Raw genomic sequence first — 25549 nt, 5'->3', positions numbered from 1 at the left:
CCTATTTCTCCTCCACCTCCTATAGATCTCTATGACTTTTTATTGACTGGAGTTGGAAGCCGGCTACCCCAGGTACTTTGGAAACTCATCCTTCAACTGCCAGCTTCTGATAAAAGAAATAATGAGAAAACACTAGAAATGGATTTGAGGGTAAATAATTTCAGGGCTGGGATGGTGAGTGAGAAAAAAATGAGGAGCCAAGAAATAAGATATAGGAAAGAATAACAACTGCTTCCCCACCATCCAGCCATGATCGCATTCTTGCTGTGTTGCCTTCCAGACCTCGTTCTCAGTGGGTGTGAGTGTTTTGGTGGGTGGCTGACCACGTCCATGGCTCCTTCCCCTACCAGTGCCAGTGTGCTTTCATACAGGCGATGGAGCCACCTCCACAGAAAAGAAAGAATGAATTTCAAAAGAATGATTAAAGTGAATTCAGGGTATATAAGCAAAAAAAACCTGGGATATTCTTATTCTTGTTCTTTGTTCCTTCAGCATAAACTGCTTTCATTTTAAACCATGCTTTTCAGTAACTGTGTTGTGTAAGACTTTTGTCTTGTCTTGCAACAATCTCTGTTAGATGATCAGTAATTGCTGTCTCACAGATTATAGGTTTGGATGGATGAATATAAACAAGTATTATATTTAAACTTAATAAGGAAAAAATGCAGACATTATGAACCCTCAAAATTATGCTTACCTTTTACTTAATTATAACTTGTTTGTTTCAATGATTTTAGTTTATGCTACAGTATAGCATGACTAATAGGGATATGATAATGAACGAAAAGATTAGCAGTGTTTTTTAGTTCTTATTGAAGATTTTTTTTCTTGATAATGGTCTATTTTCATATTTTGTGGTAAGTTAAGCAATATCTACTGATGTCTTTTCCTTTATAAAACATAACTGAAAATAAAGCAACCACTTTTTTTTTGGGGGGGAGGGGCATAACTGGCAGTGCTCATGTCTTATTCCTGGCTCTGTGCTCAGGGACCACTCCTGGTGGGACTTCAGGGACCATACGTGGTACCGAGAATTGAACCTGGGTCAGCCTCATGCGAGGCAAACACCAGACCTGCTGTACTATCTTCCAGGCCCAAAGGTGCCACTTATGACTTTAAAGACTTTATTAATTCAAAAAAAAGAATTTTTTTTTACTGTCTTAATTTTATTTTGCTTGGTTACATATAGGCTGCAGATCAAATCAAGAAGTTGTACAATCTCTTCCTGAAAATTGATGCTACTCAGGTGGAAGTGAATCCCTTTGGTGAAACCCCAGAAGGACAAGGTAAAAAAAATAGAGAAAACAAATGAATATAATTATTATTCAAACCACAAATTAAATTGAACAAAAAGACTTTAGCAGCAGTTTTGCATTTTTTTAAGTAATTTAATTTTTGCCATGATTTCATGTACTCTCAATTCTAATTTAACATTATAACACTTGAATTTGTAGCCAAACACTAATACATTAGTGAAAGCTTGTTGATTTAGAGATAACCTTCCATGGTCATTCCCTAATTTTCAGGCATTTCTGCTACAGTGGTAAAGATTTGGATGAGAATAGCCACCTTACATGGATGTAATAGTGCACTTGTTTTTATGGAACATGAATATTGGGAAGCTATTTTTTGTCAGCTTGTGTAAGTGGTCAGATTAGGCTGTTATTATGCTCAAATCCCTATTATCCCACTATCATACTCTTTCACCTTAGTACTTCTACTGCAGATGGAACAAGGAGCTCTTTCTTTGGGGAAAGAATTTCCTGTCCATAACATAAGGATTTTTATATTTTTGCATAGTCCACTATTGCACTGTATCTTACATACATAAGCAGGAGTTCAGTGTTCTTGTTAATAAGTTATTCAAATCCATATGAATATTTGTGTGTCTTTTGAGTTGTACATGGAATATCAGGTCAATACATAGAGTTTTATAGATTGTATTGTAGATTCCATGAACTTTGTCAGTTTTAGCTCATTTAACTCCCAAACTCTTGCATGTTTCTAAGTATGTTGTGTGTAGTTAGTAAAAAGGAATATTTTTATTGTATGGAAAAATATACCCAAGTTGTAAGTGAATGTGGACAGTACAAGTACTTTCTCCTGAGCATATGTCAGAAACATTTTAGTGTAAACTCAGACTCAGAAAACATAAATATTATGTCCTTGGACCCCAGAAAGGCCTGGATTCAAGTTCTGAATCTTCTATTTTCCAGTAACAGTCTTAACTAGCCAGTAGACTTTTAATCTTTAAAGGAGTAGTAAAAGATGTTAATTATCTTATAGACCTGTTGTCAGAATAATATGATTCTGTTTGTGTGTGTGTGTATGTGTGTGTAAGATAGAATATGTGCCTGTGCCAGGAATCATAAATGTTGGTCAGCAACATGTGAGAGATAGTAAGGGGGTGGGAGTGTGCCTTGTACGCATGCACAGACGTGAATTCAATCCCCAGCAGCCCACTGCCTCCCAAGAAATTCTAGGGTGGCCCAGGTGGTCTGTGGTATTACAGAACCCCGTAGCACTGCATTCTCTGACTCAAATACTGAACTACAAGCTTAGCTGACTTCCTACAGCCGAGAATAGCACCCAGCTATTCTGAGCCCTGTTTGGGATGGCAGTGGTTCAGAAGAGATGCAGATTTCATAAAGCTATTGAAAATAATAAATTTCATATCTTATATAAGGGACCATCAGATTAAAATTTATTAGGTCATTTATAAGCAAATTATCTTTATTCATAAATATGTTTAAAATTGTTTAAATTCATAAGTATGTTTCAATTTCTATTTAACTATCACTTGTATCACTTGTCATCCCATTGTTCATCTATTTGCTCAAGCAGGCTCCAGTAACGTCTCCATTCATTTATTTAACTATGAACTTTCTATTTAACTTTAGTATTTCATTTAGAAAGGAAAGGGAAGGAGAAAATTGCTATTTTATGACTGGTATTTCAAGCAATTTGATAAAGTTTCATTCTTCTTCTGGGGCCCAAGCAATTTTCACAAAACCCTAAGGCCACTCCCAAGAATATTTGGACTAGCTAATTTCATACTAGGCAAAAGGATGCAATGATACTCATATTCACAGTGCCTGACACTGCCAAAGTTCTCTCGGCAGCGCTCAGACACTTTCTGCTCTGTACCTATGGATTCATGCAGTACTGGGGTTAAGTCAGAGTCCCACACATGCAAACCTGCATCCCTGACCCCTTAGCTGTCTTCCTGGTTCCTGCTTGTATCATTTCTCATTGTTTATCACAACTCTCTAAAATTAGCAGCTATCATAGTCTCTTTATAAGAACTGGAAAAAAGAATTGGACCCCCAGGGGGAAAACAATTTGCCAGAGCTGGGACTTATTCCTCTTTGAACATCCTCCTCTGTGAATCAGTACCATGCTGATTCTGGTGCATGAGGGTGACTTTCTTTTCAACGGATTACTTTTCAACTGTGTCCTTCTTAGACTATTAATTTGCCTTCATCAGAGTGACCTGAAAGTGGTTTCCTGTATTGGAATATCAATCAAAATTCTTGTTTTAGAGAGTGACTGATAATTAAATCTAAGAAATGAAAGAGAAAGTTCAGTATAAGTCCTTAAAGGTCATATATTGCTTTTCTAAGTAGGCTGCACAAGACACATTGTTATTTTATATTAGAAATATTGAAAATTCAACCATGGCTTCGGATAAAACTCAGGTGGTGATGCTCTTTTCATTCAGTCCTTTGGTAAGTTATCAGTCAGATTGTGGTATGGCTGTAGGTATCAGGGAATTGAGGAACTTCTGGATAATGTGTATAAAGAATCATGAAAAGAAAATTCTCTTCCTAGTTATTAAATGAAAAAAATTCTTGAGCTTTTGGGAAGAAATAATCATAAAGTATATTCCATGTGTACAGTTCATTAAAAACCATGTCTTAATGTGATATTTTAGGAGTAAATTATCTTTGGCTATTAATTTGTTCATTGTACCATAAACATTGAGCTATTAAATTATAGTCACAATTAAAAGAGTGTGTTGGTTTATAACTCTAATGAGCAGTAGTCAAATTAAACCCAATTAGGAATTGTTAATTAATGGCCAAATATACAGATGTACAGATTGATCTTCATCGTTGTCACAATACCCTAAAGCAACCCTTTATTTAGACCCTGGAAAAACAGTCATTTATATTAGCTATACTGATAATCTGAATATTTATAAACTGAACATTTTAATTCTTTGTATTTATGTCAATTGTAGGATGACATATATCCTTTCACTGTAAATCTTTAATAAATTATTCTTCTGATTTGGAATTTTAAAAGTTCTAAATATCATGCCAAGCATGTTTATTTTATTCATCATTATTCTTTTTTCTCTCTGAGAAAGAAAAATTCTTCAATACTTAATAGCTTGATTAGGAACAGTTTTTTTTTTAATAACCTTGGTGATTTGTCATCTGTTTGCATAGTAGATAATACCTGGTTGAATGAAGAGCAATTGCCTGATAACTTCGGTGCTGCTAGGTCACCCATGGGGAAATTTTGGCCTGGAGAAAGAATTACAATTCAAGAACCAATTTTGTTTTCAATGTGGGTAATAATCTAATTCAAAGATTATAATTTTCTAGTACTGATGAATGTAATTCGGTTCCTATTAACCAGCATACGAATAGTGATAGTGATAAAAACCTATATCAGCCTAGTTTTTGTTTTCAAAAAAAGTGTTGAGAGTTTAGAAGTATTATTTTGCTTTTATACTTAGCATTTTAGTTTCCCCTTAATACTTAATTTTATTTTATTTTATTTATTTTTTGCTTTTGGGGTCACACCTGATGGTGCACAGGGGTTACTCCTGGCTCTGCACTCAGGATCCACCCCTGGTGGTGCTCAGGGGACCATATGGGATGCTGGGACTCAAACCCGGGTCGGCCGCCTGCAAGGCAAACGCCCTACCTGCTGTGCTATTGCTCCAGCCCCAATACTTAATTTTAGCATTCTAATTTTTTCCTTAAACCAGTGGATTAAGGCATGAAAGAAATCAGGAACTTTCTAGTTCTTCCAGACATATCAAAATCTACTTCCTTGTCATCAGACTCTCAGGAACTGACTGCAGCAAAGTAGACACCCAGGTCATATCTCTGCTCCAGCAACCAGAGCAGTACTTTCAGGTGATTCTAACTGGCCCTGCTCAGGTCACATCTTCATACCTACCCAGTTATTGAGCTGAATTATGTTCTATAGGAGAATGATACAGTTACAGATTTTCATGATTGGGTTTCAGTCATAAAATGATCAAACAACTCATCCCTCCACCAGTACATATTCTTCACCACCAATGTCCCCAGTATCCCTCCCACCACCCCCATCCGACCACACCCCCGCTCTATGGCAGGCAGTTTTCTTCTTCCTCTCTCTCTACTTTGGGGCATTATGCTTTGCAATCCAGATACTAAGAGGCCATGATGTTTGATCCTTTATCTACTTTCAGCACACATTTCCTATCCCGAATGATCCCTCCAACCATCATTGACTTAATTATCCCTTCTCTATTCCAGCTACCTTCTCCTCCAGCTCATGAGGCAGGCTTTCAATCATGGAGCAATATTCCTGGCCCTTGTCTCTGCTGTCCTTGGGTCTTGTGTTATGGTATTTTATATTCCACAAATGAGTAGTCATTCTATGTTTGTCCCTCTCTTTTTTTACTTATTTCACTCAGCATGATACTCTCCATATCCATCCACTTATAAGCAAATTTCATGACTTCATCTTTTCTAACAGCTGCATAGTATTCCATTGTGTACATATGTAATAGCTTCTTTAACCAGCCATCTGTTGTCAGGCACTCAGATTATTTCCAAATTTTGACTATTGTGATCAGTGCAGCAGTGAACAGACAGGTGCAGATGTTATTTCTGCTGTGTTTTTTTTTTTTTGCACCCTTGGAATATGTTCCCAAAGTGGTATTGTGGGGTCATATGGTAGCTCAATTTCTAGTTCTTTAAGAAACAGCCGTATTGTTTTCCAAAAAGGCTGGACCAGTCGGCATTCCCACCAACAATGAAGAGTCTCTTTCCACATCCATGCTAGCACTGGTTGTTCATGTTCTTTTTTGATGTGTGCCAGTCTCTGTGATGTCAGATGATATCTCATTGTTGTTTTGATTTGCATCTCCCTGATGATTAGTGATGTAGAACATTTATCCGTGTGCCTTTTGGGTGTTCATTTTCTCTCTACTTTTTGATGGGCTTGGAGATTTTTTCTTATACAGTTTAACTGGCTGGAGCAATAGCACAGTGGGTAGGGTCTTTGCCTTGCATGCGGACGACCCAGGTTTGATTCCTCCATCCCTCTCGTAGAGCCTGACAAGCTACCAGGGGTATCCCTCCTGCATGGCAGAGCCTGGCAGGATACCCGTGGTGTATTCAATGGAGATGTTACTGGTGCCCTCTCGAGCAAATTGATGAACAATGAGACAACAGTGCTGCAGTGCTACAGTTTTACTCATGTCTTTATATTCTGGATATTAACCCCTTATCTGATGGGCATTGGGCAAATATTCTTTCCCAGTCCCTGGATTCTCTTTGTATTTTGATCACTGTTTCTTTTGAGGTGGGAAAGCTTCTTAGTTTAATGTAGTTCAATTTGTATTTGTTTGTTTCCACTGCTTCTTCATTGGTGTTTCATCCCTAAAGATACCTTTAGCTTCAATATCATGGAAGGTTTGGGATACATTTTCCCTCCATGTATCTTATGAATTCAGGTCTGAGATTGAGGTCTTTGGTCTACTTTGAGCAGATACACTTTTAAATAGTAAAAGAGAGTTATCTTTTCCACTCTGGGGAGGCCTGTATTCTCTCTTGAACACACAGTTTTCTCTCTTCCCTCACATTTCTCTAAGAGAACTTTAAAAAAAATCAAACTTTGAAAAAATATAGTGAGATTATTTTTCTTTCAATGTTCAATTGCAGTGCGAAAACTCATTCATTTTTTCCTGTGGTCAAATAGTTCTCTTTATTATTATTTGCTCGTGTACCTTTCATCTTATTTTGTTCAAGCCACCTTGAACGTTTTTATCGCAATTTATTTTTCCCACTTTCATCTTAATGTTCCTACACACTGATTCTTTCCTTTATTTTCTTTAAATCAGTATTTTTCTGGACCTAAGCAATAGTACAGTGGTTAAAGCACTTGCCTTGCATCTATCTCTGTAATCCTGGTCTAAATCTCTGTCAGAATTCACTCCTGAGCAAACACCCAGGAATGCCTCTGAGCACCACTGGATATAGCCCAACCTCTGCCCCACTTCAGGGCCAGAAAGGTAGTACAGAGGTGAAGGAACATTCTCTGCCCGTGGCTGACTTATGGGTCAATCCCCAACAACCCCGTAGCACAGTCAGTTGCAATGCTGAGCCGCCCCCCAAGTGAAACTTGTCCATTGCTCCAGAAAACTATGTTTCAGGATTTTTCTGTGGGGAGAGTAGATGTTTTGTTTCCTGGGGAAGGTGTGGCAGTGTTTGGAAAAAATAATATTTATTGAGTGAAAATAATGAATATATAATATTTTGATTTCATTCATGTGCATATTGCAAAATAGACACCACTGTACATTTACTCTTTTTAAATCATAACTTGGACTGAAGGATGATATGTCATCCTAATATGTGAAGGACAGTGATGCCACTATACATCTAATGATGCTTACAGTGCCCTGCCCCCAGCAAAAAAAATTTATCTTACTGAACATTAGTCGAGAAATTAAAATCTTCTGTTCAAGAGACCAAATATGTGGCTCAGGTCGTCAAGCACATGTGTAACAGATGCACAACCCTGGAGTACTAATCTCTTATGATTCAACAGCTCCAAGAACTGGGCATGACCCTGGTGTCCTTCAGCATGACTGGGAGTGGGCAGATGTGTCTACCATAATAATGACCAAAAATAAATAAATAAAGATTACTTGTGAGGATTTTTTTCATTAGTTTAGGCCCAGCATCAGATGGTACCCAGGACTTACTCCTGGTTCTGTGGTCAGGGATTTCTCCTGGTAAAGTTTAGGGGACCATATGGAGTGCCAGGTATTGAACCCCATCTTGACTGTATAAAAGGTGATTGCCCTACCCACTCTACTGCCTTTCTGGCCCTTAAAAAATATTTTTAAAAGCCTTTGCTTAAGCTTCTCCATTCATTGGAATCCAAATCCACTAACTGATCTAAAAGAATAAGAGACCTGATTTAAAACTTCGGCAATGTTCAGGGGAAAAAAAATTGGCAATGTGACTTAGAGTCTGTGAGAATCAAAGACCACTGGGTGATCAAAGCTAACAGGCACACCAGATTCCTTTATTCAGATTAATTTCCCTAAATAACCACCCTGTTGCTTCACGCTAGCAAGAGCCCATGTTGTTAGTGGGTGTTTCTCTGTTTCTCTCTTTATACACAAGACTCTATTTTCAAGAACCTTTTCAGTTCTCTGCCTCTCCCTCGAGCCCCCGCTCCCACCCTCCCATCTATTTTCTCTTTTCACGGCAACTAAAGTTCTCAAAAGTATGCAACTCTTGGAACATCAATATTTAATGGAAAGTGGGACTAATTTGTAAGTATCAGCATTTTAAGGCCATCTTGGCAAAGCGCATTTCAAAAGCACATTATGCTTATTTATCACAAATCAAATGTAGTAAGTTGCTTGAAGACAGATTATTTTTCAAACTAATTATGACAGCCTTATTTCATGCTGTTTCTCTGTTTCTTTTATGCGCGCGTCTCCCCTCTGAAATGTATTTTTATCTTGTTCAGTTCTGTGGCACATTCTTCTGTTAAAACCCTGGGGTCATAGGTCTCTAACTGCCAGTCATGCTCTTTCTGGAGGTGGTTGAATTAGCAGCTAGCACAATCTCACACCACTAAACAAGACAACAAAAACGCCCTACGAATATAAGTGCCACCGTTCTCTTTGATATTTGTTCAGAGGAAAATTCATTTGTATAATCTATCAAGCATGTAACAATGTGCTTTTGATGGTGAAAATTGTTTTATAAATATTAATAGGTGTGTTTTTTCACCCCCATTGTGTACAGAATGGTCTTTGTTCAAGATGAATTTTCTGTGGAGCTGAGATTTCATTAATGTGACATTTCAAATCTGAGTGTCTGAACCAAACTTGAGAACTCCAAAAATATATATTTTACCACAGTTTGTGTTTTATTAAATGAAAAAGATAAGAGTTGAGCAAGCAAGTTTACTTTATTGCTCTGCTGTTGACACAGACATCAATCCATTTTTAACACACTGCTTCTAAAAGTGTACCGGAAGAGACCTTCCAGGGGAAAATAAACATCAAAGACTCACTCAGTATTCAAGGATTCATCTACTCCTTTGGAAAACCTGCAGATCTTTGTTTATCAGTTTTCTAGATTTCGTTTTTATGCTAAGAGGGTGCATTTTTCTAAGCTTCCCTTTTACCAGAAAAAAATAATGTTTACATCAGTTATTAAAACAGGATACAGATGTGATAAGAACTGTCCTTTTCTAAGGACTGGCAACCTTGAGCAGGGCTGCTTAGCAAATATTTGGGGGTTTGTGGCCACAGTGTATCTTGATTGCCACTCCTCATCCCTGCTGTTGCCCTGAGACAGCAGCCACCGAAATATAAAAATAAATGGGCACCTGCATCCCAGTGTAGTCGTCATTATAGAAATAGGCAGTGAGATCAGAGAGACAGCACGGCGGGCTGAAGACAGGGCTCGAATACGTAGGCTGGGTTTGATCCCTGGTAACCCATGATCTCCTGAGCACAGGCAAAAGTGACCCTCAAGCACTGAGCCTTTAAGTAGACAGACCCTGAGCACTGTTGAGTACAGCCCAAAGGTAGAAAACTGAAACGGTTTTGCTGAACTATATTTTATCACCGCTAACTTAAATGCTCATTTGGGGATTTATTTTTTTTTTAAACTGATCTTAATAATGTTGACTATGCAAAGGTAAGGTGTGGTTTGAGGCTTCTCTTTTACCCCCGTATTTAGGGAAAAATATCACTTCCATCACTCAGAAAGTGAAATTAATTCCAGTCACTAAAAATAGCCCTGTTTTCTAATTATTTTTATTCAGAAAATGACATATATTGAAAACTGAAGGTAATCCATATACATATATGTGAAGTCCAGTAGGTATTACTTTAGATTCATGCCTATTGCAAATCTTGATTAGAATAGTTTTGAGTGATAGGAACTGAGAGATTTCTAGACCCTAGGGTCCAGCTTTGGTACGTTATGGGCATAGAGAGCACAGTGCCCGATGCCCTGGGCCTGGGGACTGTGGCAGCAGTCACGTTGTAGAGATTGTACAGAGGTTAGGGTGCTTGCCTGACTTGTGGCTGACTTGGCTTTGATCCCCAGCATCTCTAAGGGCCCATGGGAGCTTTCCAGAAGTATTGCCCAGGCAGAGCCAGGAATCAACCCTGAGTACTTCTGAGTGTAGCTCCCCAAATTAAAATAAAACTAATGAGTGGAGTGCCAGCCATTTGAGAGCTCACACCATTGGCAAGTTGCCTCAACTTGCATCACCCTCAGGCAGTAGACAATACGTCCTAACCCATTTTGCATACAGAATCGATGGGATTGGATAGGCAATAGCTTTCTCACTGGAAAGTGTCAGAGTCTATGCAAGAGTTGTTCTTCCTACCAGGATTCTTCATAAAAAGGTTCTTGTTACAGAGCTTTGCAAATTCTAGGGAAAGCTTTCAGGTGGTACAACAATACAGCAGTCACCTTACTACCTCAACTTAGTCTTTTACTAAGAACTTTGTACACTGAGGACTAGTTTTTAAATGGTAAGCAGGTATAACAAATATGTGTCTAAGACAGTACATATATGCCATGAAAGTGCTTTATCTTCTCCCACTTAAAAAAATAAAATAAGGGGCTGGAGTGATAGCACAGCAGGTAGGGTGTTTGCCTTGAACGCAGCCAACACAGGTTCAATTCCCAGCATACCATATGGTCCCTTGAGCACCACCAAGGGTAATTCCCGAGTGCAAAACCAGGAGTCACCCCTGTGTATCGCCAGGTGTGACCCAAAAAGCAAAATAATAAAATAAAATAAAAGTTTGACTGTGAGTATGGGAGTTTGGTTTAGGTCCTCTGTTTTGACTGAATAGTGATAGACTTATTTCTAGAACTGAGATGTCCCCTTACTTTCTATTTATGTTATTTTTTTAAGTCTCAAATCTCTCAGACATAACATATTTGGACCTAATTATATAGTTTAGATTTCTCTATAAGAGGGAACAATTTAGGGGCTGGTGAGATAGCATAGCGGGTAGGGTGTTTGCCTTGCACGTGGCTGACCCAGGTTCCATTCCCAGCATCCCATATGATCTCCCGGGCACCGCCAGGAGTAATTCCTGAGTGCAAAGATAGGAGTAACCCCTGAGCATTGCCGGGTGTTACCAAAAAAGCAAAAAAAAAAAAGAAAAGGGGGAACAATATATATGTATATATGTATGTATAACGTATATGTGTCTATATATGTATATATGTATATATATAATATGTGTGTATTTAATTTCACATATATAGTACTTGTTGATGGACTTTTAATCTACTTCTGTTCTTCCCCCTTTTTGTCCACAGTCCCCGTTCTCAAGTGCAGCATTAACTATAAATGTTCTCAAACTGGTCCTCAAATAAATAACTATTTCCTACTCTTTAGTATATCATGCTCTGAGAAAAAGCATTTCTTGAAAGTCTGACTTTTGCAGACATTTAGCTGTGGCTGCCTTCTGAACTTTGCATACATATCCATTAATTATGTTCTGGCTCAAGTAGCTTGTAAATGTAGTCTTTGTAAGGGGCAAAGATCAGCCTAGATGTATTTTGATTTACTGGTTTATTGATCATGGCTAAGAATTCTTTTATTTGGAACTCTTCACTTAGAAAGTCAATTTGATAACCTTTGCCTGTTCATTTAGAAGGTGTCGGTTATAAGTAGCCTTCCCAATGAATAATGAAGGGCCTAAAATTACTAATAAATTAATTAAGATGTGTTTATAAAACCAATGGAAAGCTAAGAATGAAGTTTCTTTCTTATTGATTATTATATAAGTGACTAATTGCTAAGAAACTGACATTGTACCAAGCAAGAATACTGTTCAATTCCTTGGCTAATCATTACTATTTTTAGGATTCTTTAAAGTAATTACTCACATGCTTCATAATTCACAATGTGCAGGGATAAAATGGCTGGACATTTTGTGGAAAGAGTAAAAACTCAGGCACACATTAGCTTCCATATATGATTCTATCTTGTCAGTCTGTGCTATTTAAGTAATTTGTGGTTTAGGCTTTTATTTATGCTAAGTATTCATAGATGTCCAGAGGTCTTCGGCCGCCAGGAGCTCTGTTCGGGGTGGGGAGGGAAGCTAGAGCCCATCCCCTCTGAGGAGGCCCCAGGGAAGACAGCCAGGCGCGTGGGCAAGAGACTCTCCTCATGCATGAAGGAACTGGCAGAGGAACTCAGGTGTGTGGGACCTGGAGCTGAGACCTCCAAGGCTGCTTGGATCGGGACTGGGCCTCCTCCGCCCAGAAGTCCCATCTCCCAGTAGCTAGGCGGTCACACCCAGGGACTGCCCCCAGCGTTGTGTAATCCTATCAACGGCCAGCATTCAAGAGACTTAGCAGCCAGCTCCCAGAAGCGTGCGCCGCTTAGTGGCTGCAATATCTTATAGCCTACTTCTCCCTCTGGGAGAACCTAGTAAACTACTGGGAGTTTCCTACCCACATGGGAGAGCCTGGCAAGGTCCCCATGGTGTATTAATATGCCAAAACCAGTAACAAGCTGGGTCTCATTCCTCTGACCCTGAAAGAGCCTCCAGTACAGCATCGTTGGAAGGACAAGTAGAGAGAGGCTTTTAAAATCTCAGGGCTTGGACAAATGGAGATGTTATTGACACCGCTCGAGAAATTCGAAGATCAATTGGATGATGATGATGATGATTATGATGATTCATAGATGTCGGTGTGTCAATTTTGCACAGATTAGTATCAAACTGCTTGATAATTGTGGTATGAAGTCTATTCAGGGATATAGGGGGACCCATTACTGAGAGTCTTTAACCCAAGGATGCTATTATGTGACAATATTTTCTCTTCATTGGAAAGAAGTAGGATGGACAGGTTATGGTCATTATACTTGAGTGAAACATACCTACAGTTGTTACTTTTTCAAGAATTAAGTGCCCTGCAGTAGTGCTGAAGGAGAGTAGATATAACTTCATATTCCTAGTCAAATGTGTATTCCTATCAACATATCATATAAAGTAAAAGAAAATTATGATGTAATCTCAGCACAGATAATTAATTGCTGCCATAGGGGACATGGAAAAGGGCGCATGCCACTCTCTTGTAGTCTCTTTCCGATTGTACCTATAGGTTATCAACTTGAAGTATAGAGTAGCACTCTAGCTTCTGTTCCTGTCCCTAAGGAATTTTGCTGTGAACAGGGTTCTTGTCCAATGAGAAGGTTGAAAATTTCTCCAAGCTGATAAAGCCTGGTCACCTTTCATTATATTTGACTACTCTTGATCTCATAGAATCAAGTGTAAAATAGTTTTGTATAATTCAAGGTATCGCTGTATCACTGTCATCCCATTGCTCATCCATTTGCTCAAGCGGATACCAGTAACATCTCCATTGTGAGACTTGTCATTACTGTTTTTGGCGTATCGAATATGCCACGGGTATCTTGCTTGGCTTTGATTCAAGGTAGTGGTCATAATTTTAGGAAACCCTTAAATAAGACTATCAGCAGAACAGAGATTGTTATTTGTATCTTCCAACTAAATTCCAAAAAAAAAAAAACCATGCTACTTTACTGAAAGTTCCGGAGTTAGTTAATGACCAACTAAAATAATTTTAATTTTTGCCCAATATACTTTTGCTAAATCTTAAGAAGTTTTAGTGAGGATATTAATGAAATAAAAATTTCATTTGGCAATATCAGAAGGACAAAGGAGGGTGACAGGATTAGGCATTTTTTCTAGACTCTTTGAAAGAAGGGAAAGGTGCTGATTCACGTTAAATTACTAAGGATGAGAATATAATAAAAATCCGTGGCTCAAAATGTAGTGCAGCCATCGCAGGCAGCCTGTAGCTTAACGGGTAATGCTGATTATATTGTTAGTTCATTTAGCAGAGATGAATAGATAAAAGTAATCATTATCTCTAGTAGAGTATAAGTTTCTTGAAAACATGGACTATATCCTTTTTATCTTCATTGCTCTGAATTTTTAAAGGTCAAGAAAAATATCATAGTTGCTTCTTCCCCTTGCTTCAGAGAAAGGGGCAGGATCTTTTCTTTCTCCTGTTCCACCTAGCCTAAAAACATTTAGTTTATGGATTCTCAAGTGATATTCAGACATGTTCTTTCCCCTTTATTTAGTTGTCTGTTTTGATGCCAAGATAAACTTCGATGACAATGCAGAATTCAGGCAAAAGGACATATTTGCTATGGATGACAAATCAGAGAATGAACCAATTGAAAATGAAGCTGCCAGATATGATCTAAAATACATAGGACTGGATGGAAACATCGCTTGCTTTGGTAAGAAATTCATTTATATCAAAAGAATGGTTTACAAATTTTTTTTCGGAACTTAAGAGCTGATCCCTCTCCTAAGAAACAGTATTTTCTAATAACAAATAAGCATATGTTTGTTCAACCTAAAAGTCTCTGAGAAGAACTCATATTTCTCTCTAAAGTTCATTTTGTTCAGTGCTCATGGATTTTAAATGGTCTCTCAACTCTGGCACTGTTACTATTTTAGGCATGATAAATATTTGCCATTGAAGAAAAAAGTTGCTGTGCTTTGGATTGTAAGATATTTAGCTGTGTCTTTGCCTTTATGTCCCTTCTACCATTCCTCAGTTCTGACAAACAGAATGTTTCCAGACATTGACAGATGCTTTCTGACAGATGAAACCATCACAGATGAGATATGATGGTTTATTTATTTATATTTTTTCTGGGGATTTGGGGGACACCCAGCAGTACTTGGGCTTACTTGTGGCTTTGTGCTTAAGGATCATTCCTGGCAGTGATCAAGGGACTATATGTTCTGCTGGGCATCAAACTTGGGTGGGATACTTGCAACCCAAGTTTATTGGGCACCTTTCCTTTTGTACTGTCTCTCTGGCATATCTGATATATTTTAAAGTATATCAGGTAAACATTGCTTACAATCAGCACCTGTACTACCTCTGTCAAGTTACTGTTCTATAAACTATTAGGACGTTGGATTTAAGATAAAATTCTTTTCTCACAGGATGTAAAAGAAAACACATACTTTAATCATCATGCTCAAGAGACAGTTTTTTTTTTGAGAACCAAATGCAAAATGTTTAATCCACTTTTCCAGTTTATTTGTAAAACAACCACAACCATCTAGACTTGTGAAATGCTTATCCAACTGCGATAAGATTGGATTTGTTGGGGCCTGGTGATAGTACAGCACTTGGTTTACATGCAGCCTACTGGGGTTCAATCTTTAGTGCCCCTTATGATCCACCAAGCCCCTCCAGGAGTGATTTTTGAGCACAGAGCAAGGAGTATGTCCTGAACACCAATGACTGGGCCCCGAAACAAAATTCATTCAAAACAAATCACTAAGAATGGTCTATAGAGGCAATACAATTTCTGTTACCATCCACAGCTTATGGTACTGGGACTTACATGTGTTGGTATTTCTAGCAGAACCAATCCATTGCACTGGAAACAGAGGTCTTAATCTTAATGAAATTAAAATAAAAAAGATTTATAGCTCATTAAAACAACAATATTATTATATTCAGAACTGAACATAGACTTCCTCCAGTAGTTTTTTCCTGTATACAATAAAAGATAACATCCAATTATAAGTGATATAAGAAACTCTTGCTTTGTATTGGAACAATAGCTGTAATATGTGAGATAGCTCACAGCATTCTTATCTTCATCGGCTAATATAGCTTGTATATTTGTAGGCATTTAGAAAGGGGAAAGATGTATTGGAATGTCTAGAACAAATTAAATGCAGATTATTTGTACCTTCTGTAGCAATGTGCATGTTTTGACCAAGCTAGCCTCAAAAGCTATAATTATTATATTTCAAGTTACTTTAAGATCCTATAGAAACCATTCTTTATTTCAGTTGCCCCAGAACTAATTAAATTACTCACAGTTCATAGGCTTGTCTGGGGAACTCAAGGATCAGAAAACTGAGGGGAACTTTACCTTGAGACTTGCTGCTGTGTTCCAGGATTTTATTTTCCTCTTTCTAACTCAAGGAAGGTAATTAAGCATTAGAAGCAAAAGAAGTGCAATTAATCATTATAATAAGCTTAGAAAATAAGAATGTTTTACTTTCTTTTTTTAAGAAAAGTTCCTAAGATATTTTCACCTTTTGAAAATAGTTTCAATGATTAGGTTTCTACTATTTTTTTTAAATTTGACAGTGAGTGGAGTGTAGAAATATTGTTTTAATGCTTTTATTTTTTTCTTATGTTACCTAATTTTATGCATCAGCTAAACACACATAGTTGCACTTAGGGTACTGGAACTCTGTTGAAGTTGGGGCCCCTAAGGTTCAAACCCCAAGAAACCCCACATTCAAAGGAATTCATTCTCAACAATAAAACTTTTGAAAGAATTTATTACTTGACTCATTTCTAAAGTGTATTCTAAAAGAATGTATTTCACAGACCCCAGACTATATTCTCATAGTCTTCCTTTGTCTTTCCCAAACTTCTAAAACTTTGTTAACTTCCAGAACTTAAAACCTTTTCTTCTACTGTTTCAAAATATTTATTTACTTAATTTCCTCTCTTCTTTCTGTTTCCCAGATTGATTTAACTTCTCAATAAATCCGTCTGCCCCTTCCCAGGTATTCTTGTTTATTCTTTGTATGTTCTTTTCTGATTCTTAATTCTGTCAGTTTATTTATCTGTGCTAATGTACTAAATCGGACAGATATTGGCCTCATAGTGACTGAGTTCTTTTTTGGTAATACCAAGAGGAAATCTGGTTTTGAACCCTTTTTTCATCTTGATAAATTTACCCTGACTAGTGTGCTATTTGCATTTTGCAGTGAATGGTGCAGGTCTTGCTATGGCAACTTGTGACATCATTTTCCTGAATGGTGGGAAGCCAGCCAACTTCTTAGATCTTGGTGGTGGTGTGAAGGAGTCTCAAGTATATCAAGCATTCAAATTGCTCACCGCTGATCCAAAGGTAATCCCTGTCATCTTAGGGAGATTGTATAATGTTCTAATTTTTTCACGGCCATGATCTGTCTTCTTGCTTCTAAGAGTTAGTAAGCCAACAGACATGCCTTCTAGCCTAACTCATCCTGGGGAAAAGGCTTTTGAACAATATTCAGAGTGATGGGAGAAAAGAAAAATGACATAGTTCATGAGACAGTGAAACACTGGTTAACCTGAATTGTTGTTTGGGTTATTTACACTGATATTATCAGTCTTACTTAGAGAAAGCTTAGATTCTGATTTCTTCCAGAAAGACACTGTTAGAAGATTAGAGACAGGAAAAAAATATTGTAATATAAAGTCATTTACCACTGGAAGATATTGACCTCACCTTTTACTGTTTAAAATTATCATCTCTGTTGCGTATGTTATAGTAACATAAAATATCATTTTCTAACTATGACTATCATACACCCCTGCTAGCTACAATAGTAGATATTACTCAAATACTTAAGTTAAATACTCCTAAATTTCCTTAATATATTAAAATAACCATAAAAAAGAAAGAAAAAACTATTTTTAAATGTTTTGTTTCAAATTTAGGTACTCAGTTGTCCCTCATAATGAGGTTCAGATAGAGGTATATCATCTGGAAAAGATAAGAATTTTTTGAATGATATATATCATTGTGTTCTAACAGTTCTTTGAGATAATACCATAGCTTCTAGATTTTAAAGTTAGAAAATTATTGTCTGGATATTTTTCGTTTACCTAAATAGTCTATTGTTTCCTGGTATCTCAACCTACTCAGAGTCCTATGAATAATATGAGCCACTTCTAAAAATATTGTCAATAAAAATAACACTAAATTTATTTTTAAAGAAACATAGTCTGGGCTTATTTCTATTTAGAAGCAAGCCTGTGTTCAATTTAGAGAAGCCTGTGTTCTCTCTTGCACACGTTTCTCTCTGCCTTTTTCTCCCCTCACATTTCTCTAAATTCCTTTTTCCTTGGGTGGGGGGTTACACCCTACAATGCTCAGGGTTACTCCTGGCTCTGCGTTCAAGAATTACTCCTAGCAGTGTTCAGGGAAACATATAGGAAGCCAGGAGTGAAACCCTATCGACTGCATGGAAGGCAAATGCCCTACCTCTGTATTATGGTTCCATATTTCTCTAAATTTCTTTCAATAACAACTATTTTGCTTCACTTGGAAAAAAAAGAGGCATAAAATCATATTCTGAATGTAATTGGAATTTCCCATGATTATTAAAGTTTCGCATAACAAAATTTATGCTTGTCTGTTTTTATTATGAATTAAATGACATTTTTGTTAACCCTTCATTGAGATTCACAAAGTAAAAAAAAAAAGAAGAATCAGCTAATTATCTTATTTTTCAGTGCTGTTCAAAAATAGCAATATTACTGAAATCTAAAATTCACTTAAGCCATAAAGTATTTGTTAATTTTTCAGTTCACGTGGACACTCCATTTCCATTTGCTAAATAATAGCATGATCAGTGAACTTAGCAATTATTTAATTTATCCTTTAGTTTTCTGTTCTTTCCTAAGAGAAGAATCATTTTCCTCCCGTAGACTTTCAAGCCAATAGAAATCTGTAAATACCATAGAAATAATACACAGCTTTTAAACTGCTTGAACCACAAAGTACCCAGGGAGAGGAGACTATAATAAAATACTCAACTTTTATTGTCAACTGAAATTCAGAGCTAAGAATAATAAGAGATTCATCCAGGGATTAAATCTACCAGGATAATCATTGCATTTTCTTTAGACTATCTCTTCTTAGTGGCTGATCCTGAATTTTAATTTTGTAAAAGTGCAGGAAGGGAATGAAAAATCACTGGCAGGGCTATTTTTTAGAGAACAATCTCTTCAAAAATTTTGACTTTGCCCTATGGAATATTTTTAAATGCTTGGAGTATTTAAAGTCTTTTAAGATTGGCTGTCAACTTTAGTAGATAAAGGTATGTGGGAGTTATTTTATTTTTCTTATGCTATAACAGGAAAATGAATGCATAGCAGATCTCACAGTACTTTTTACAGATCTTGAAGTCTCAAAGCCAGTTAAAAGCTTAGAAATGTAATGGATATTTTCAATCCTGGCAGTGTTTCACAGATTTCAGAGAACAGAGGCTAAAATATCGTATAGAGAAATTGATTTGATTTTGCAAGGAAACTGGTTGTAGTTTTGGCAGTAATTATTCCAAGAAGAACACCATCCAGCTACCCAGAAGTAGAAAGTCCCAAGAGTCGAAAGCTAATTATTTCAAAGTTATTGATTTTCTTGCTAGATATAAGGATAAGTCAGTTGAAAACTGAAAGTCAAAATTATAGGAGTCTGTTGTTAAGCTTAAGCCAACAGATCCTAACGACTCCTTGTTTGTCATATATAACCGCTAATTCTATTGATCTAATAATAAACATCAATCCAGAAAAAAATATTAGGATTGATATATTTCCCACTCACAATATCAACATGAGTGCTGAAACATATATTTTCCTTCTCTTAAAGCACAAATTCTGATTTCCATTGGTACCTAAAATGAGTGCCTTTATTTCTCATGCAACTCAAATTTGATTTTAGTAGGAGTCCTTCTGCCAGACTGTCCAAGAGTCTTTAAGATATCTGACTTAATAAAATGGATTTACATGAAGTGTATTCCCAAAATTCATGTGTTAAGATTCAGTCTCTTTGTGTGGTAGTATTAGGAGCCTTTGGGATGTGCTGAGACTTTAAGCGCATTTGGTAGATAAGCATATTAGGAAAGTAAAACTCTCATCAATGGAATTAGTGACTTTACAAGAGAGATCCCAGAGAACTTACTTGCCCACAGGTGACCACTGGCTTTGGTCAGGTGGACCTCCCCAAACTGAATTTGCTAGTGTTTCCATCAGGGGTTTAGCAGTGAGAGGAAGAAGTAATAGATCAAGCTTGTTGTTTAACCCAGTTTGTTCAACCTTTTCTCCACCCACAGTGGCCCCTTTTTGACACTGTTTCCTTCTTGTGACCTTCCTGTACTACCAGATGATCCATTAGTGTTTTTCCATCTTAGGCTCCCTATTTATGTGGCTTCCTTGGAATATTCTGGCACACTTGATAGGAGCCATAAAGCCATTGGCCTCTGGTTGAGAAATGCTGCTTTAAGCCACACTCTATAGTAGTTAGTTAACGCCACGTGAACAGTCTAAGGCAACAGCCCAGAAACTTACTTCCAGCTTTTTTGTTGTTGTTGTTAAATCTCACTTTATTTCAAAAGGCGACTGCTCCCCTAATTTCAAATATTTGCTTGTTTTCCTATTTTTGAGCTTCACATAGACAGCCATGCAATGTATACTCTCTTATACTTAACTTACTGTTTATTTATAAGGTTAACCTGCTTTTTATGTAGTGTTGGTTCAGTTATTTTTCTAGTCTAGTTTTCAGTTTTCTATTTATTGTGTAACTCTACCAGAATTTTTCATCTTCTTTTGTTGATGGGCATTTGTATTACTGTTTGACTTTTATGGATATTAATATTATGGACAATCTCACATACATCCTTTGACTCAGTGTTTCTCAATATTCTGGGGCTTGGCACAAATGAAATCTGCCTATTTCAAAGCCACAGGAATAAAATTGCATACCATATTTTCAGTATCAGATTTATACAAATACCTTGTTTTAATATGTCTTAGAATATATATATGAGATGAAATACCTGATATAAGCATATATAAAGAGAAAATATTGTTTTTATAAATACTCTATGTCATGATTAAACTATTTATATACAATATACATATATATACAAATATATCTATCCCATACCTTAATCCATTAATTTATTTGCTGAAATTACTTATCTTCAAGGGTATCATTTCATTTCCGCTGAATTTTATAGGATTGATTTTCAGATATAATGACCCATACATCATATAACAAACGTAATTTTTGAAATGATGATTCTGCATACAATAATCCCTATCCTTATGGACCTATTTGAAACCAGATTGTACTCCCATATGAAGTTGAATGGAGTAAAACTCCAGTCAGCCATTCTTTTTATTTTTTATTTGTCTTTTGGGATACACTCAGTTGTGCTCAAGGCTTACTCCTGTAGGACTTAGGTGAGCATGGCAAAAGCTTTGCCTACTGTGCTACCTCTCCAGTCCCTGAAATTAGCCATTTCTCATGGTAGTAGCCTACAGAGTAATCTAGTCTGAGAAGAATAAAATTGTGTGTACATAGGAACATGTAATCTGTATTTGCTTTGCCTTACACTTTAAGTATCTACCATGTGTAAGAAAACAATAGGAAATTGCCTCAGGTTCCATTCTCTTCCATGTTTATTGTGGTGGAAACCATAAGAACTGCAAGAATTTGTAAATGTTGGTAATTACATTTATTTTACTGATATTCAATCGATCAAAATTTTCAGAATGCCTGGTTTTGCATATCCAGCTTATACTCATTTCGTTTTACCTGCCACTACTCCTCAATAAGTCCGAGACCCTCACCTTCACAGCTGGTTTTGTATTTTCCATGTCTAGTGTCTCTGGAGAAATAGCACAGCGGGTCATGTCTTGCGTGCAGCTGACCTGGGTTCGATTCCTCCATCCCTCTTGGAGAGCCCGGCAAGCTACCGAGAGTATCTCGCCTGTACGGCAGAGCCTGGCAAGCTACCCGTTGGCATATTCGATATGCCAAAAAAGAATAATAATAATAACAACAACAAGTCTCACAATGGAGACGTTACTGGTGCCCGCTCTTGCAAATTGATGAGCAATGGTAGGACAGTACTACAGTGCTATAGTGTTTTTAATAGCTACCACATTTCAAAGCATCCCTAATGGGATGCTATAACTCTAGTTTCATACTCCTTACTGACAAACCTAAAAGTAAACAAAATTTGTTCTCAAAATTGAGATATTGATGTGATATTTTTGTTTCATGGTAAATAATATAAAGAACTGCACAAACTTGGAGATATTTTAGTAAATTTTATCATTGATCTGTGCATACTCAGTAATTGATTTTGAATCTTAGATGGGGAAGCTTTTGTAGAGTGTTAAAAAAAACTTACTACAAATTGGGGCTGGAGCAATAGCACAGAGGGTAGGGCGTTTGCCTTGCACTCGGCTGACCCGGGTTCGAATCCCAGCATCCCATATGGTCCCCTGAGCACCGCCAGGAGTAATTCCTGAGTGTAAAACCAGGAGTAACACCAGTGCATTGCCGAGTGTGACCCAAAAAGCAAAAAAAAAAACTTACTACAAATCAAATTAAAATATTCCATAGGTTGGAAGTAATATAATTATTATGTTGTTAGGTTTTAAAAATACTCTCCTAATTATTGCATTAAAAAAGTGTTGAAATTCAGCAATTAGAAAATCATGCAATTTCTAAAGCGATCAATTAATGTATAAGAATAATATGAGATTCAGATATCTTTGAACCTTTAGAATGATCTGGCTGTGGTAGGTAGTCGAATTTTATTAATTTATTTTTTATTAATTTCATTTATAATGATTAATTAATTAATTTAATTCAGGTTGCTAATTATTTTCCAGGAATGTTTCCAAAGTATTGAAGGGATTTCTTTTTTCACTTTTTCCTCCTTTTTTATGGAATCGCTGTAAGAAAGAGTAACAAAGTTGTCAGTGTTCCAGCACCATCTTTTTACCAGTGTATGTGTGTGTGCTTTCCACCCACTACCAATTGATTGTCCCAATTTCCCAGTTTCCCTCCCCTGCCCCCTATAGGGCAGGCATTTTTGCCTCTTTCTCTCTCTCTCCCTCTTTCCTCTTAGGCATTATGATTTGCAATGCAAGTATTGAAAGGTTGTCATGTTTGTTCCTTCACCTGTTTTCAGCACTCATTTCTTATCTAGAGGTTTCACTTACTTCATGAACCAATAGCCTAATTTTTAGGAAGGTTAATTTCTCAGTGAACTCGGTCCAAGACATGGAGTCCGGCCAGAAGCATGGTGGAAATTCAGGAGTGTGCAATCAAGTGACTCTCAGGGCTCTGTTTGGGTGGGCACTGGGCTGACCTGCCCCACTCTGGAGTGCCCCGGACATCTAAGCCATAAGTGGGTACTTTCGATGGCTGGTTAAGCCCTCTCAAGATTTGTTTCTGGGTCGCTGGAGCAGAGCTGATAAATGAGATTACGGGGCTTTTTTAACCTAATATACATTTGAAATATTCTTAGTACATCTGATTCTCCTTTGTGGATTCATGTATGCAAAATTGCCTGTGTTCAAAAATGTATTTTTTACCCCCAAATCAGTACTTGTATTCCTCCTATGTCATTTGCAGAAGTGTGCAAAATAGAGAAAAAGTTGAGTAATCAGATGTGGCTTTCTGCAGCAAAGGTGAAAAAATCCAATGTTCTTTGTAATTTTATCTCTCATATTACAAAGTGTCATGTATGTTACAAATTTGGCACCATATTTTTTTACATTTTGTTTTTTGGATTGTAACCACTGTAATAAAATGAATACATGCATCATGCTAAATGGCTGGGTGCTTTAGGGAAAAAAAAACATGTTAAATAAGATTTGTTGAGGCATAAGTTTTAGTTGAATTGGCCATACATTTAGTATTGGTCAGCAATATGTATTGGTATCCTTGTACGGAATATCACCAAAAAAAACCACATTTGTATGTTGGGGGCCACAGCCACAGTACAGTGGGCTGAGTGCTTGCCTTGCACACGACCTACCTAGGTTCCATCCCTAGCACCACGTAGGGTCCCTAGAGCCCCACTAGGAGGGAGTGCAGAGTTAGAAGTAAACCCCGAGTACCTCCAGATTGTGGCTCAAATATCTGTACTACCAGAAAAGGTTTTATGTTGATTAGTGAAAATCTTATGTCCAGAAACTTTCAGGAATCTAATTCTGTATTTTCTCTGGAAGCACTGATTTAGTGCTAACTTTTTTTTTATATGTAGCTTTATAGAGCATAACTATTCTGGGTAATAAAAACCACATTTATAATGATTTGCACAATTGTGGACCGCTTTTCAGAGATTATGCACTAGAGGAAGATTATTGTCTTTTGAGACAGAACAATCAGAAAACTTTAACAGAAATGTTAAAAAAATTTTTTCCATTTCACAATTTGCATTTATGTATTTCCTCGAGAGGGAGACTTTCCTTATGAGAACCTCCTGAATGTGTCAGAATGTGCATTTTAGAGTCTTTTTATACCTAGAGATTAAAGAAATGAGTTTGTCACTTTTCCATTAAGAATCATTTTCAAATACATTTATGTTGCTTCACTTTATGCTGACTAAATGTTTTCTTTCTTTAAATTAAAAAAAAATTTGGATTTTTTTTTGGTTTTCTAAGTTTGCATTAATTTGTAAAGTATGGGGTTTACAAAATTTGTTCCAAACTTTTTTCCTATAGGACAACTCCTACAATGTCTAGCATTATACATGCATATTATCCTTTCTTTGGGGAAGTAAGATTTGAGATCCCAACTGTTCTCAGGGCTTATTCCTGCCTCCGAGCTCAAGGACCATTCCTAATAATGCCAGGGATATGTGACCATTTGTGTGCCAGGCAAGTTCATAAACACCTAGGCTCTCCTTCGCCAAAATTTATGTATATTATTAATAAGGCTAAAGTTACATTATTCTTTCTTTTGAGAACCTTTAAAAATAAAACTCCAGTATATTGTGATAAACCTCTTCCCATTGTGTTTGCTTGTTTCTTTGAGCATCATCAATATTATTAGCAGGATAAATAATGGGCAAAGTTTTAAAGGTATATTGCATCTAAAAGGTTATCTTGATGAAATTAGTTATTTCAAAACTGTTTCAGAAGGTATGAGGATTTTATAAATCGTTGTTGGTTTGCTAGAGCACAGTATCGCATAGTTTATATACAAACGTAATACTAACAAGTATGAACACCTCTGTGATGCATATCAGACATTTATTCCCATTTTAAAAAAGATATAACTTGCAACAAAGCTAGATTCCTGGCAAATTTTGTGCATTAAATAGTTGATGGATTAGTCATTCGTGTTATTTTTTTAATCATCTAAGAATTACTGGTTAAGCATACATTAATATTTGATACAGTCATTATGAGTTGCCTGGACTCTGAAATAGCTCAGATTTTCACAAGTGGCTTAATGTCCTTTCTTGGTGTTCAGACCATATTTTTCTGGGTTCATCTTACATGCATATCAGTGAGGTGGGTTCACTCCAGATGGGGTCTTGGGGGTCTTGGGGGTCATATGCGATGTTGTGTAGCTAACCAGAATCAAAGACATGCAAGGAAAGTGCCTTCTCTCATGTCCCCATTCACTACCTTGA

The 25549-nt window shown here is 36.9% G+C and overlaps 1 protein-coding gene across 1 annotated transcript in view; it reads left to right on the top strand.

The window, feature by feature from the left end:
* SUCLG2 (succinate-CoA ligase GDP-forming subunit beta) overlaps positions 1 to 25549 on the top strand; it is a 366012-nt gene that overhangs the window by 214690 nt on the left and 125773 nt on the right. The window contains exons 7-9 of the mRNA XM_004612784.2: positions 1190 to 1286; positions 14419 to 14580; positions 17102 to 17244. Coding sequence (XP_004612841.2) covers positions 1190 to 1286; positions 14419 to 14580; positions 17102 to 17244 — 402 coding nt within the window. The remainder of the gene's footprint in view (positions 1 to 1189; positions 1287 to 14418; positions 14581 to 17101; positions 17245 to 25549) is intronic.

The sequence above is a fragment of the Sorex araneus genome, chromosome 4 (assembly GCF_027595985.1).
Source record: "Sorex araneus isolate mSorAra2 chromosome 4, mSorAra2.pri, whole genome shotgun sequence".
In the NCBI taxonomy this organism is placed as follows: Eukaryota; Metazoa; Chordata; class Mammalia; order Eulipotyphla; family Soricidae; genus Sorex; species Sorex araneus.
Note: the sequence above shows the minus strand (reverse complement) of the source record. Positions and strands in the feature narration are given on the sequence as shown.